This window comes from Galeopterus variegatus, unplaced genomic scaffold, assembly GCF_000696425.1.
Source record: "Galeopterus variegatus unplaced genomic scaffold, G_variegatus-3.0.2 Scaffold556, whole genome shotgun sequence".
Classification (NCBI taxonomy): Eukaryota; Metazoa; Chordata; class Mammalia; order Dermoptera; family Cynocephalidae; genus Galeopterus; species Galeopterus variegatus.
The window spans coordinates 402,294-414,639 of NW_007726667.1; the positions used below are offsets into that span (position 1 = coordinate 402,294).

The 12,346-nt window shown below is 38.0% G+C and overlaps 1 protein-coding gene across 1 annotated transcript in view; it reads right to left on the bottom strand.

Annotated features, from left to right (window-relative positions):
• The window catches only part of AKAP13 (A kinase (PRKA) anchor protein 13), a 209,339-nt gene that overhangs the window by 87,326 nt on the left and 109,667 nt on the right, over positions 1-12,346 (bottom strand). The window contains exon 9 of the mRNA XM_008570017.1: positions 7,579-7,715. Within this exon, the coding sequence (XP_008568239.1) occupies positions 7,579-7,715 (137 nt within the window). The remainder of the gene's footprint in view (positions 1-7,578; positions 7,716-12,346) is intronic.

Below are 12,346 nucleotides of genomic sequence, written 5' to 3' on the forward strand. Positions count from 1 at the left end.
GTTGTGGCTTCTGATACATAACAGAATGTTCCATGCCTAAGATCTAAAGTGCCTCTTAAAGAGTTCTCAAGTTATGTCAGTCTTTCTTCAGAGAGATCATTTATCTTAAATTGTCTGCTAATTAAACGACTTTCAGGGACTTAAAATATTACCCTTGATTTTCTGGAGAAATGGCAGTAATTTTTAACTACAACATCTGATTTACATGGAGTTAAAACTGGGTGGTATTTCTAGTCTTATAAGCAGATGGCTAAAACATAATTCTCTGGTAAATACAAATTAATTTTTTTCCTTAAGACGCAGTTTTTAGGTAGAGACGTATTAAGACTTGGTTAGGACAAAGTAGTAGAAGAAACCTAGAAAGGTGGACATAAGAGAGAAGGAAGAGGGTAGGAGTTATGTATGTGAGAAAGAACATAATGGGCAAACTAAGGCTGAGTTTATACGTGAAATTAACACATGAAACCGTCCTCCCCTGAGTTTTCATAATTGATTTTCCCACTGCATATGGGAGGATGGAAGCACACAAAAAAGTATCATTTCTACCATCAGCTCCTTTTTCCTTAGAGCTCATATAATCTTGAAAATCTGCAAAAAAGCATCTGGCTGGCAAAAGTTCACAAGATTCAAAGACAGAATGCTTGCAAAGAATGGTCCCTCTAAGCAATTAATTTTTTTGGCTGGCCAGAATGGGGATCCAAATCCTTGACCTTGGTGTTATCAGCACCTCACTCTAACCAAGTGAGCTAACCAGCCAGCCCACAAGAATCAACTTTAAACGGATAGCTCTGGCTTTAGAAATAGCAGTGGAGTGGATGGAGTGACCCAAGGATACTGTTCTGCTTAATTACAGGTCAAATAAACTAGGGAGATTTGAATTACAAATAATTATATAGCTAAAAAATTAATAAAAAGGTCTAAATAAAATGATGATGCTGTCTACATAAAGCCTGAGAGACTATTACTATTATTAAATATATGTGCAAAATAACTATGACATAAATCTGAATAATTATTTACTGGCTAACCATCACACATAGGGCTCTATGCTAAGTGATTTAGATATATTTTTTAGTCCTTACGACCATTGTGTTTAGTACATATTCTTTTTTTTTTTGTGACCGGTAAGGGGATCGTAACCCTTGGCTTGGTGTCACCTGCACCCCGCTCAGCCAGTGAGCGCACCAGCCATCCCTATATAGGATCTGAACCCGCGGCCTCGGCGCTCCTAGCGCTGCACTCTCCCGAGTGAGCCACAGGGTCGGCCCTTTAGTACATATTCTTATTCCCATTTTATAGGTGAGAAAACTGAGGTTCGGTAAGGTTAAATAATAAACTCAAGACTCTACTGTAATTGGTCTAGGGTAAGGGCCAGGCATACCTTATTTATTTATTTACTTACTTATAATTAAGCTCTCCAGGTGATTCTAGGTATAGCTAGGATTTAATAACAAAGCTTTTATTAAAATATTTAGAATATAATTTAGATAGATCCTAGTCCTAGATGTAAAAGCTAAAACTATAAAACTTCTCCTTTTTTTTTTTTTTTGTCTTTTTTTTTTACTGACCGGTAACGGGATCGCAACCCTCGGTGTCGCGCCCGCACTGCGCTCAGCCAGTGAGCGGGAACCGGTCTCCACATGGGATCCGAACCCTCGGCGGGAACGCCGCCGCGCTCCCAAGCGGCACACTCTCCAGTGTGCCACCAGGCCGGCCCTGAAACTATAAAACTTCTAAAAGAAAACATCAAGACTTGGGGTAGGCAAAGCAATAACAGGACAGGATTCAGGAAGCAATAACTATAAAATTTAATAAAGTATACTCCATCAAAATTAAAACCTTCAGCTCATCAAGACACCATTACAAAAGTAAACAGAGGCAAGCTACAGTCTGGGAGAAAATATTTGCAGAACATAAATTAACAAACGACTGGTATCCAGGATACACAGCAGAACTCCTACTTTACAACAATAAAAAAAAAAAATCCAATTTTTTAAAATGAGAAAAGATTTGAACAGATACTACATAAAGGAAGATATACGAACAGCCAATACACATATGAAAATATGTTTAACATCATTAGTTGTCAAGGAAATGCATATCAAAACCATAAAGGGAGATACCACTACATGCATACCAGAAATGCTAAAATTCAAACAAGACAATTACCCATGTTAGTAAGGATATAGAGCAACTAGAATTCTCGTACTTCACTGGTGAGAGAGTATAATGGTACAACCAGTATGGAAAAAGGTCTGTTTCTTATAAAACTAAACCTATACCTATCATATGATCTAATAATTCCACTGCTAGGCCTTTACCCAAAATAAATGATTTAGATTCCATTTATATGAAGTTCTGAAACAGGGAAAACTCATCTGTGGTAGGAAAAAAAAATTAGAATAGTTGTTGCCTCTAGAGATTTTGAATGAAGACTGACTGGGAAGGGGAATGAGGAAGCTTTCCAAAGTGATATTTATAGTTTATATCCTTATGCAACATTCCACTACAAAGATGAATAAATGCATCTATCATCAGCCATTAAATGGTACCCCAATATTGTGCATTTCACTATATATAAATTTTACCCAAAACAAAAGCCAACCTATAAACAAATACTGAATTCTAAGTGTTTAGAGGTGAAATGTATTGATATTTGTAACTTATTTTGAAATGCATCAAAGAATATAGGTGGATTGGTAGGTGGATAGAAGGACGGACAGATACACAGTTATGCAATAAAGCAAACACAATAAAAAGTTAACTACAGAATCTAGGTGGTAAGTATATGACTGTTCATTGTACAATTCTTCAATCTCTACTTTCATAATACACTATTGGGAAAAAATGCCTGATTGGCTTTCTTAACTAGAAGTAGACTACCTAGGTATAATATATATGTGTGTGTAGAGAAGTACGAGGGGTTTTCAAAAAGTTCATAGAAAGATTTGTATTATCTTTTAATTCCACTTTTCCATGAACTTTCTAAAATACCCTCGTATAAACATTATTCACTTATATACACAGAAAGATAAAAACTGCTGCACAGCTCATCAAGACATGAAGGAATCATGCTTAACTATTGCCAAAATACCAGTCCTCTCATTTTCATTCATTTATTCATTAAATATTTATTATTATTTATTTTATTATACATAAGGAACTCTACTATGTGTCTTGGAAAATAACCCATATTTTAAGCACTTAATACATGCCAATCACTTAATCCATTTATGCACAATGTTTTATCTTGGATAATCACCCACTAACACAAGCATTATTCTTGTTCATAGTTCTGAAATTTTAATAACTTCAGTGCACGTGCATAGGCAATTATAGCTTTTCTAATTTGGGTTCTGTAAATATTTTTATTTTTATCCCTAAAAGGTTTTTCTTTAAAAAAAGGTAATTTTTTTTGGCTTGGTGATCAAGTACTTGGGAGCAAACTACAGCACATGAAAGAAAAAACGTTCCCTTAAGGTTTTGTATCTTAGAGAAGTTACTTTATTTTCTAATCAATTGTAGCTACGTCTTATAATCCGGAGAAAAAACACGTATAAGGGTTTTGATTTACCTCTGTTTGGGAAAAGAGGCAGCAACTATTAATATTTTCTGTGGACTTCAATTATCCTTTTGGATAACAGAGTGGCCTAGATCATGTATATTTTATGATAACACTTTCTCTCTCAAAAAAATCACAGAATTATTTCTCACTTTAAAAACAAAATCTAAATTTTATGCTGTTGATCTAAGGAAAAGAAAGACCTTAGGAATCAGCAAATGTTAATAAGAATAAACATGAAGCTAGTAAAACTCACCAAAGAGTCATATTTACCAGGAGGTATACTGAATGTAAAGACAAGGTTAAGGTGAAAAGTTTGTGACAAACATTACAGGCTGTGAAAGAGACCACTGAGCCACAGGAAAGGCTGCAGGAAGTGACCTAATGGATCATTCACAGTTCAGAGAAAAGGATGTTGCAATGTCTTGCCTACAGATTATTTTTTAGAGAAGGAAGGAGAGCAGGGTTAGACCCTGGGGAAGAGACCCTGGGAAGAAAACCAGGGACAAAACCCAGGGACATTTTGACATTTCATAGCACATGTTGTGTGGATAACCACTGTGGAAGACTTTTAAGGAAGTAGTTGATGGCCTGTCTGCCAATGCCATGCTTCTACATAAATCGCTTGCTATTTGAGCAGGTTTTTAGAGATTGAGAGCAAAATAAAAAAATCTGTTCAAAAGTGAACAGATTTTAGAGTCAGGCCTAGGTGCAGATCTCAGTTCTGTTACATATCCACTAAGTAATTTTGGTTAAACTTCTTTAATAACCAGAGCCTCTATTTTCCCAAGGTTATAAGAAGATAAAACCATCTACCTGTCAGGGTTGCTGGGCACATGAAATGAGATCAAATATGTAAAAAATTCAGTTCTATGCCTAACGTATAGTAAGCCCTCTGTCAATAATAGTTCTGTCTCTCTTTTCCTTTCATAAGCAAGCCCTTGGTTTTATTAATGCTACAAAAAACATTTATTACAAAGCCTCTGCTGGTCACAAACTGTAACAGCAGGACCCCCCATATTTGATCATATTTGATCCTTTTCCCTAGGGCTGGAGCAGGCCTCAGCGCTGGAGGAAGTTTGCAAGGCAAACTTGCTGGGTGAATCCCCAGAAATAAGAATATGCCTGTCTAGCAGAATATAAGAGCATAAACGCTTGCTTTGCATACATTTCTCTGAGTTCCCTCTTTTCCCATGGTGACTTGATATTTTGAACCTTGATTATGGGGCAGGATGACATAATTTATATAAATATTGAGCTGTTTTCCAGACCCTGAGAAACCAAGGAAGATGTCAACAAAGCTATAGTGACTCCGTCCTAAAGTAAATCAAAATCCTGCAGGACCTTAAGATAACGTCAAGGAGGAGAACAGCAGCCAGATGGGAGTCCTGACAAGAATTTGCACCTGACCCCTTACACATATTTCCCCCTCCTGTTCTCCATTCCTTCCACCGCCTCTTTAAGAAATCCCTCAGTAAATCTGAGCTGAGCAGATGGGTTAGTTTAATAACTCTCTTCAGGTTACCAATCCTGAATAAAGCTGCCTTCCCTTCTCACCAACACTTGACTTTTGAGTCTTTTGTTTCTGTTTGGTGGCAGGCAGCTGGACCTGGGTTTGGTAACAGAACCACTTTGGTAGAGTGGAAATCCTAAGAGGAAAATCCCTCCAATCTCTTCCCAGGCCATTTAAGACATTTGCATATACATATGAAGAGGTGAAAGTGCATCCACTATTTCTGGTTTTCCCTGAGCACACTGGTACATAACGTAGGTAAAAGTTTATTTGGGGAATATGCTTAGCTTTTAAAAATTATATCTGTCCGGTCTTCCTGAAAAAACTGCCACATCTAGCACAGGCCATTTCTATGAACAATCTCCTAAACGCTTTTGGAAGACTGAATAACTAGATACAATACAAGAAATTTTAATTCTCTTCTCAATTTAATTTAGTGATTAGAAATAATTATCATTCTGCAGAGATGGTAATGTCCAGAGACAAACTGTCATGTATCTAGGAGGTAGCAAACAAGTATTCAATTTTTTAAAAAATTTTACTATGAAAACTTTCAAACATACAGAAATGTTTAACAGATTTCCATGTATCTATGATCCAGTTTCAGTGATTATCAATGATCCCATTTTAAAGCTAGAATTTAGAGATGCGAGCAGTTTATCTCAGACAAAAGCAATCATGTTTTTAAAAAAAAAAAAAAAAAAAACATAATTGCTTTTGTCTTTTTCTGTGTCCGGCAACGGATCGCAACCCTCAGTGTTGCCCCCGTACCGGACCGGGGACCGGCAACGGGATTGCAAACCTCGGTGTTGCTCCCGTGCCTCGCTCAGCCAGTGAGCGGGAACCGGTCTGTACATGGGATCCGAACCCTCGGGCGGGAGCGCCGCCGCGCTTCCCAAGCGGCGCACTTATCCAGTGCACCACCGGGCCGGCCCGGCAATTATGTTTTTAACAGAGGCATGTCCCTTCAGAATGGTATTTCCCTTGGCAAGAACAATTAAAACCTTAAAGTCACAGTGGAAATTACCCAAATCTTGATATATATTTTTTTCCTTTTTGTCTTTCTTCGTGACCGGTAACAGGATCGCAACCCTCGGTGTTGCACCCGCACTGCGCTCAACCAGTGAGCGGACTGGTCTCTATATGAGATCCGAACCCTCGGCGGGAGCGCCGCCGCGCTCCCAAGCGCCGCACTCTACCGAGTGCGCCACTGGGCCAACCCCAAATCTTGATATATTTAAACAAACACACTGGTTCCCTCTTCCTAAATAGCTTCAGAGAAGGGAAGGTCTTCCCAATGTGTGGAGTTTTTACTTTATACTTGGGTCAACTCACTATGAGAAACAATGATAGAAATCCTGAGGTTTGTACCATAAATCTTTCCAAGGACCCTGGAATGACAATGAGCATAAGAGAAAGGAAAAAGGGGGGAAAGGGTTAGGGAAGGCCAAATGGGATCATGAGACTGCTGGACAAAATGAAAGGAAGGTACACAAGGCACATTCACAAAGGCTTCAATATGTTCCAGACCAAAATTCCAGAAACTTTAAGCCTCCATTCTTCTGTCATAACTTCTTAACATAGTATCATCACACTATCTTAGATAACTCAATCACCCACTAACACACCTGCTCTTACCACTTCTCTAAAGTCATCATAAAACCAGAAGGAACAGACTTCTTCACAGCTGCCACAACGTTTCTGCCCCTTCACCTCCTTACTATTAAGACAACCACTTGCAGCATATAACTGAGTACTATTTGCTGTCTCTGCTGTGGGAAAGCCCTCTATTCTTCTAAGGGGACAAAACAGAACTTGCTGCAACTAGAAACAAACACAAGCAAAAGAAAGCAAACCACCCCCAACCCCCACTGTCTTAGATAGCCTCAAATTATATGCAAACATGAGCTGATTCATGTGGCTCAGCTTTTCACTAGGGAGAAAGTTTGGGTTCCCTAGCAGAGATCTAGAAAGTTCCAATTAAGCAGGCTAGATGAGGAGGGGTGATATCACCACTTTCAGCAGCGAGCTTCAGGACTAAACACATTAATCAGAAATGACTCTATGGTTAGTTTATACACATGACATCATATAGTCTGAGCTGTGGTCCCTTCCTGCCCACTGAAAAGTGTTCACTGTCATCTGACTTAATTCATTCTAAAGGAACTTCCACTTCTTTAAACTTCAATGTGAGCTTCAAAACCCACATGTAACCAGCCACAATTCTGCTGAAAATAAACTTGGCCAATGCCTTTTTCTAAGCCCTGGCAATCTGGAGTTTCCTTCTCCAAAAGGGAGTATTTTACGCTCCTCTGAGAGTGAGTGAAGCCCTATAAGGCTACCTGGATCACAACTTACTAGCAGGAGTCACAAACTGAGGAAAACAATATGCCTTGGGAAGACAATGAGCACAAGAGAAAGGAACAAGGTGGAAAAGAGTTAGGGAGGGCCAAATGGGAACATGAGAGCTGCCGGACAAAAACAAAGAAAGGAACACCAATACCTTTGAGAAGATGATGCTGTCCATTTCTTCACTGGGTGAGTGAAAGAGGTTAGAATCACTCCCAGATTCTCTGTTAAGTATGCTTTGTTTTGAGGCACACTCTCTGCCCAGTGCAACATCCAGGAAGTTCTCACATTCTGAGAAGAAAATTTAATCAATTAATACCTTTAAAAAATTCACTTTCTTTTCATCCTAGCAACCAGTCTTTTAAATCTCTCTCACTCTTTCTTTCTTCTCTTCCATCCTGCCTTCACTTTTTTCTTTCTTTTTTAAAAACTATTAAGAAGCTATAAAGAACACAGTGAAATTAGAAGCTTTCAGCTCTGCTACTCCATTTCTAGCTTGATACAGTTACTACAAGGCAGTCAAAAGTTTGCCATGTTTATCTTAGATACAAAAAGATAAAATGACGATTTGGAATCATATTCTACCTATGTTTAGGTAACTAAATGGTAATGTTTTCCTCCTGGTAGTTAGGGAATTTTTTTCTTCTGCTACCAAAATCCAAAGTCCATTACTAGGAAACTATGTGATAGTGTATGTGGCCAATTTCTGTTTTGAGACTAAAGTTCTTTCTGGAAACTTGTTACCTTTTCAAAATAGTGGGATAAAAGACAAAGGGTGGAGGCATACCTAATAAACACATTAGTATATTAAATTTATAGGTTCTACTGAGTAATAAGAGAAGTATAATTTAACTTTAGGAAAAGGTAGGAACCTTAAAAAGATCTTATATTGGGGGAATAATGTACCAAAGTAAAAGAAATGTACCATCTAAAATCTGTTTTTAGTTCAATAACTAGAACGGGGACTCTGGCAAACCAGAGGAAGAGATCCTTAACAGAACTATTACATCAGTACACAGAGGAATCCTAAAGACTTAGTATCTTGAAATTAGCAAGGTTTTTAACCTATTTTCTCGTATTAAATTTGTAAACAAAAGGGACACTTGACCTTGCAGCAACAGGGTTAAAGAGATTTGTAGATGGTGAAACCAAGAACCCAAAGAGTCAATTTAGTAGGTAGATATCAACCTCCTTCAAGAAATTCTGAAGATAAAAGTGATGCCTCTCCATTCTAGTAAGCATTTTAATGTATGATTTGAACAAACGCACGCATATGTTATCAAATCTGCAGGTGACACTAAGTGATGAAGGACAGAGCAGAAAACCCAGCAGTTCATGAGAACTCTACCTAAAAGTTTTGGTCAAAAGCAAATTCAAGAGGAGCTGACAATACAAGGTCAGAGCAGAACAAAGAAAAAGGTCACTAACAGTTTTAGGCTTTATTAGTAGACAATATACTGGAACCAGAAATGGGGACAGTCTTGTCACTATGTGCTATTTGTATTTGTTTACAGATAACATTGAAATTAGAACACTGATAAACAAAATTGTATACACAGTAATGAGGACACAACACTGGAAACATCTGAGGTGCATTCAGCTTGCAGATGAGCGTGAAGAAAATGTGCCTAAGGAAATTCATAGATTCCCTCTGTGCTGTTCCTGAGGCAAAACAAAGACCACCATGGAAGCTGGATAGCTCCACTGTAACAGAGCTGCTGGCAATGAGGTGGGCAGCCTCATAAAGCAGTATCACTTCACCAGAAGGGCTGGAGCAGAGACTGAATGACTATGTCAAGATATTACAGAAAAAATATCCACAGAGAGGAGAAGGAGAGAATGGACTACCAATGTTTCTTTTGATGCTTAGATTCTATGCTTGGAGTAATTTTGTGTTTTTGTGCGTGCATGCACACACATATATATTTTGAAAGATATCGGGAAGATGTTCTTATCTAAATTAATTAACAGTTAACTAATTAATAATTAATAGTCAATAAATTATTTGTCCTGTACCAATGAGGTAGCTTAGAGGAAGGGTCAAAGAGGCATTTCACTGGTATAGATCATGAATCACTTGTCAATAAAATATCCTTTTCTATTTGTTAGGCATTAGGCTAGGCACTGGGAAAGAACCAAAATAAATAGAAATGTTTACTGTTTGTACATGGGGGGAAGGGTTTACAGTCTTGTGGTTGAAATGAACATATTAAGAGACCCTTTCAAAACAGAATTAAACAAAAAATGCCACAGGAAGTGAGGCAGGTCCCATGGATCAATGTGAAAAACTTCTAGTTAAAAAAAAATGACCTCAGTCCATTTCAGTCTCAGTCCAAACTATTTCTGTGTGTTAGTTCAATGGGAACAGCCCTGCCCTTAAGGCACTGAAAATTATGGGTATGGTAGAGGTTTTTTTTCCATATTTCACAAAGTATATAGTAACTTAGGTGGAGTTAATAGGTGTGATCTTTCTTTTTCTTCCCCTTTCCCCACTTGGAAAAATCAAAAACTCAATTCCATGGCTGAGGGAAAAATAGGGAGGCTGACCAAGAAAAGAAAGGGCTGTCACAGCAACTGTGCTGAGCTGCTAACTGTCCAGCTGGCAGTTTAACAGACCACATCCATATTCCACACTGGAAAACACACCAGCTCAAGAATTTTCTAACGGAAAATTCACAGAGAAGATCCAGATTCAGCCCTGGTAGGAATACCTCACCCAGAAAATAAATCCAAGCCAGCACTACAAGGGAACACAAACCAAGTCTGGGATAAGAGTCTACTGCGTGAGACAATGTTGATTGTTGGGGTAGGGATGAGGGAAAAGTACAAAAACGAGGAATAAGGGAGAGAAAAGGACTATGGTCTTTCTATATACAAAGCAATATATATATATATAATATATAAACCAATATAACCCTGCCACCATAAGGTTGCGGGGAAGGGCAGGGGCAATCTCTAAAGGCAAAGCTAATCCACACCCTGTGTCACATGTGTTGATAAGTTTTCAAAATTAATGAAATCTTTCCTTTCTTCCTACAAGTCACATTTCTAATAAATAAAATGGAGAACCTTATCAAAGAGTAAACAAGAACAAAGAGCACTGGTTTTAGAGTTAGACTGATCTGGCTTAAATCTCGGTCTGACTACTTATTAGAAGAAAGATCCCAGGAAAGATGTAGTTTAACCCCTCTAAGTCTCCATTTCCATACCTGTGAAACCAGATGAAACTCCATTAAAAGAGTTGTAGTGACAGAAGTAATTTATACATATAACCGGAACTCTGGTCCTCAGCACATAGCAGGTGTGTGATAATGAAGTTAAGGCTTCATTAACCTTCAGTGTGTGATTCAAGAAGTATGTGGATGATAGTACCTTGAAGGTGGGCACAGATGGGGGCAGTCCTGTTTTATAACCCATGTATAAATCTGTCTATAATTTTTGTGCAATGAGCCATTAGCATTTTAAAAAGTACATGTTCTGCTAGCTATCTAGTTATCTGGATTTAAAATGACAAGCACAGAAACAAACTGTAGTTGGGGAATGGTAGAAAAATACCAGCAACATCCACTAGGCTTTGTTAAACCATGCTAACCATAATCCTATCTTGTACTTATTGAGTAGTGAAGAGTACACAAAGTGATTTAAAAGATACTATTTTGTTTGGTCTAACACCATGGCTGTCCTGAAAAAGTATTTAAAGTAAAAAAAAGAAACCTTTAAGACAAAGTACCTGGGATTCACAAAAAAAACCTATGACTAAAATAAAAATCTCATGTCTGAAGTTTAGTAGCATAATACAGACCTTGGATTTTATCAAACTGAGGTTTACAAGTAATCACTCTAAAAAGACCAGATTGTTTATGCTTGGGATTAGGGTGTAGAGGGAGATTACAAAATTTAAGATCATGCCCTGGGGAAAATGCTATAGGTTCAAAAATCATTTCTCCAAATGAGTAAATTAAACTACAATGTGTGGAGATATTTCCTTCCTATGAATATTCAAACTGTAAGGCAACCTCAGTTAACCCCTACTTGGCAAAATGTTTCACTGCTTGGGAGGTTGAGAGTAACTTTAGAAAAAGCCCCAGTTTAAGGAACCAAAACATAGTAAGTAGTACACTTTTTAGTATAAGATTTAATGGGGCTGGATAGGGAAAGTGGTTGGTGAACAGGGTTGGTCTTATAAAAAGTGGAGACCCTAAACACAACTATAGCATCATAATATTCCTTAACCCCTCTTTCAGAAAGTGAAGACAAAAAGAGACCAAAACGCTTTTCATGTTTGTTCTTAATACTTCATTTGTAGTAAAGTCAGAGAGTTGAGAATCAGTAGGAAACCTCTCTGGAGACTGAAGATTTGAACAGTTTGTTTTTAAATTTAATACTACACTTCAGGGTACCTACAGCTAAACTGTTTCTATAAGATCAGCAAATAAGAAGGACTCAGTAATTTTTAAAGCAGGTCAGTAAAAACTGAGAAGGGAAACAGAGGCTTTGTTGGGTTCAGCAATTCAAGAACCCAGAATGCCAATTACTAGTATTTACCAAGCAGCTACTGGAACAGGCACAGGGACGTACAATTACTCACCATGTCATCAGTACAATACCCCCCAATGAGGCAAGCTAGTAACACTTTACAGATAGGAGAAAATAGAGCACACAAACATTAGGAAACATACCTTATACCACAGAGAGTTAGTGGCTGAACTTGAGTTAAAAGTTGGGAATCCTAAGTAACCACAAGTCATGTGCTGTGTCATTAACAAGCCAGGTCTTAAAAAGCTTCTTACCCCCATCCTTTGTTAACTAATATCACACAGGTGCTTAAGGAAAGACTCAATTCCTGACAACGCTTCCAGAGAGTAACTGGTTCTCAACCTTGGCTACACAGTAGGGTAACCAAAAGGAGCTTATAAAGATTC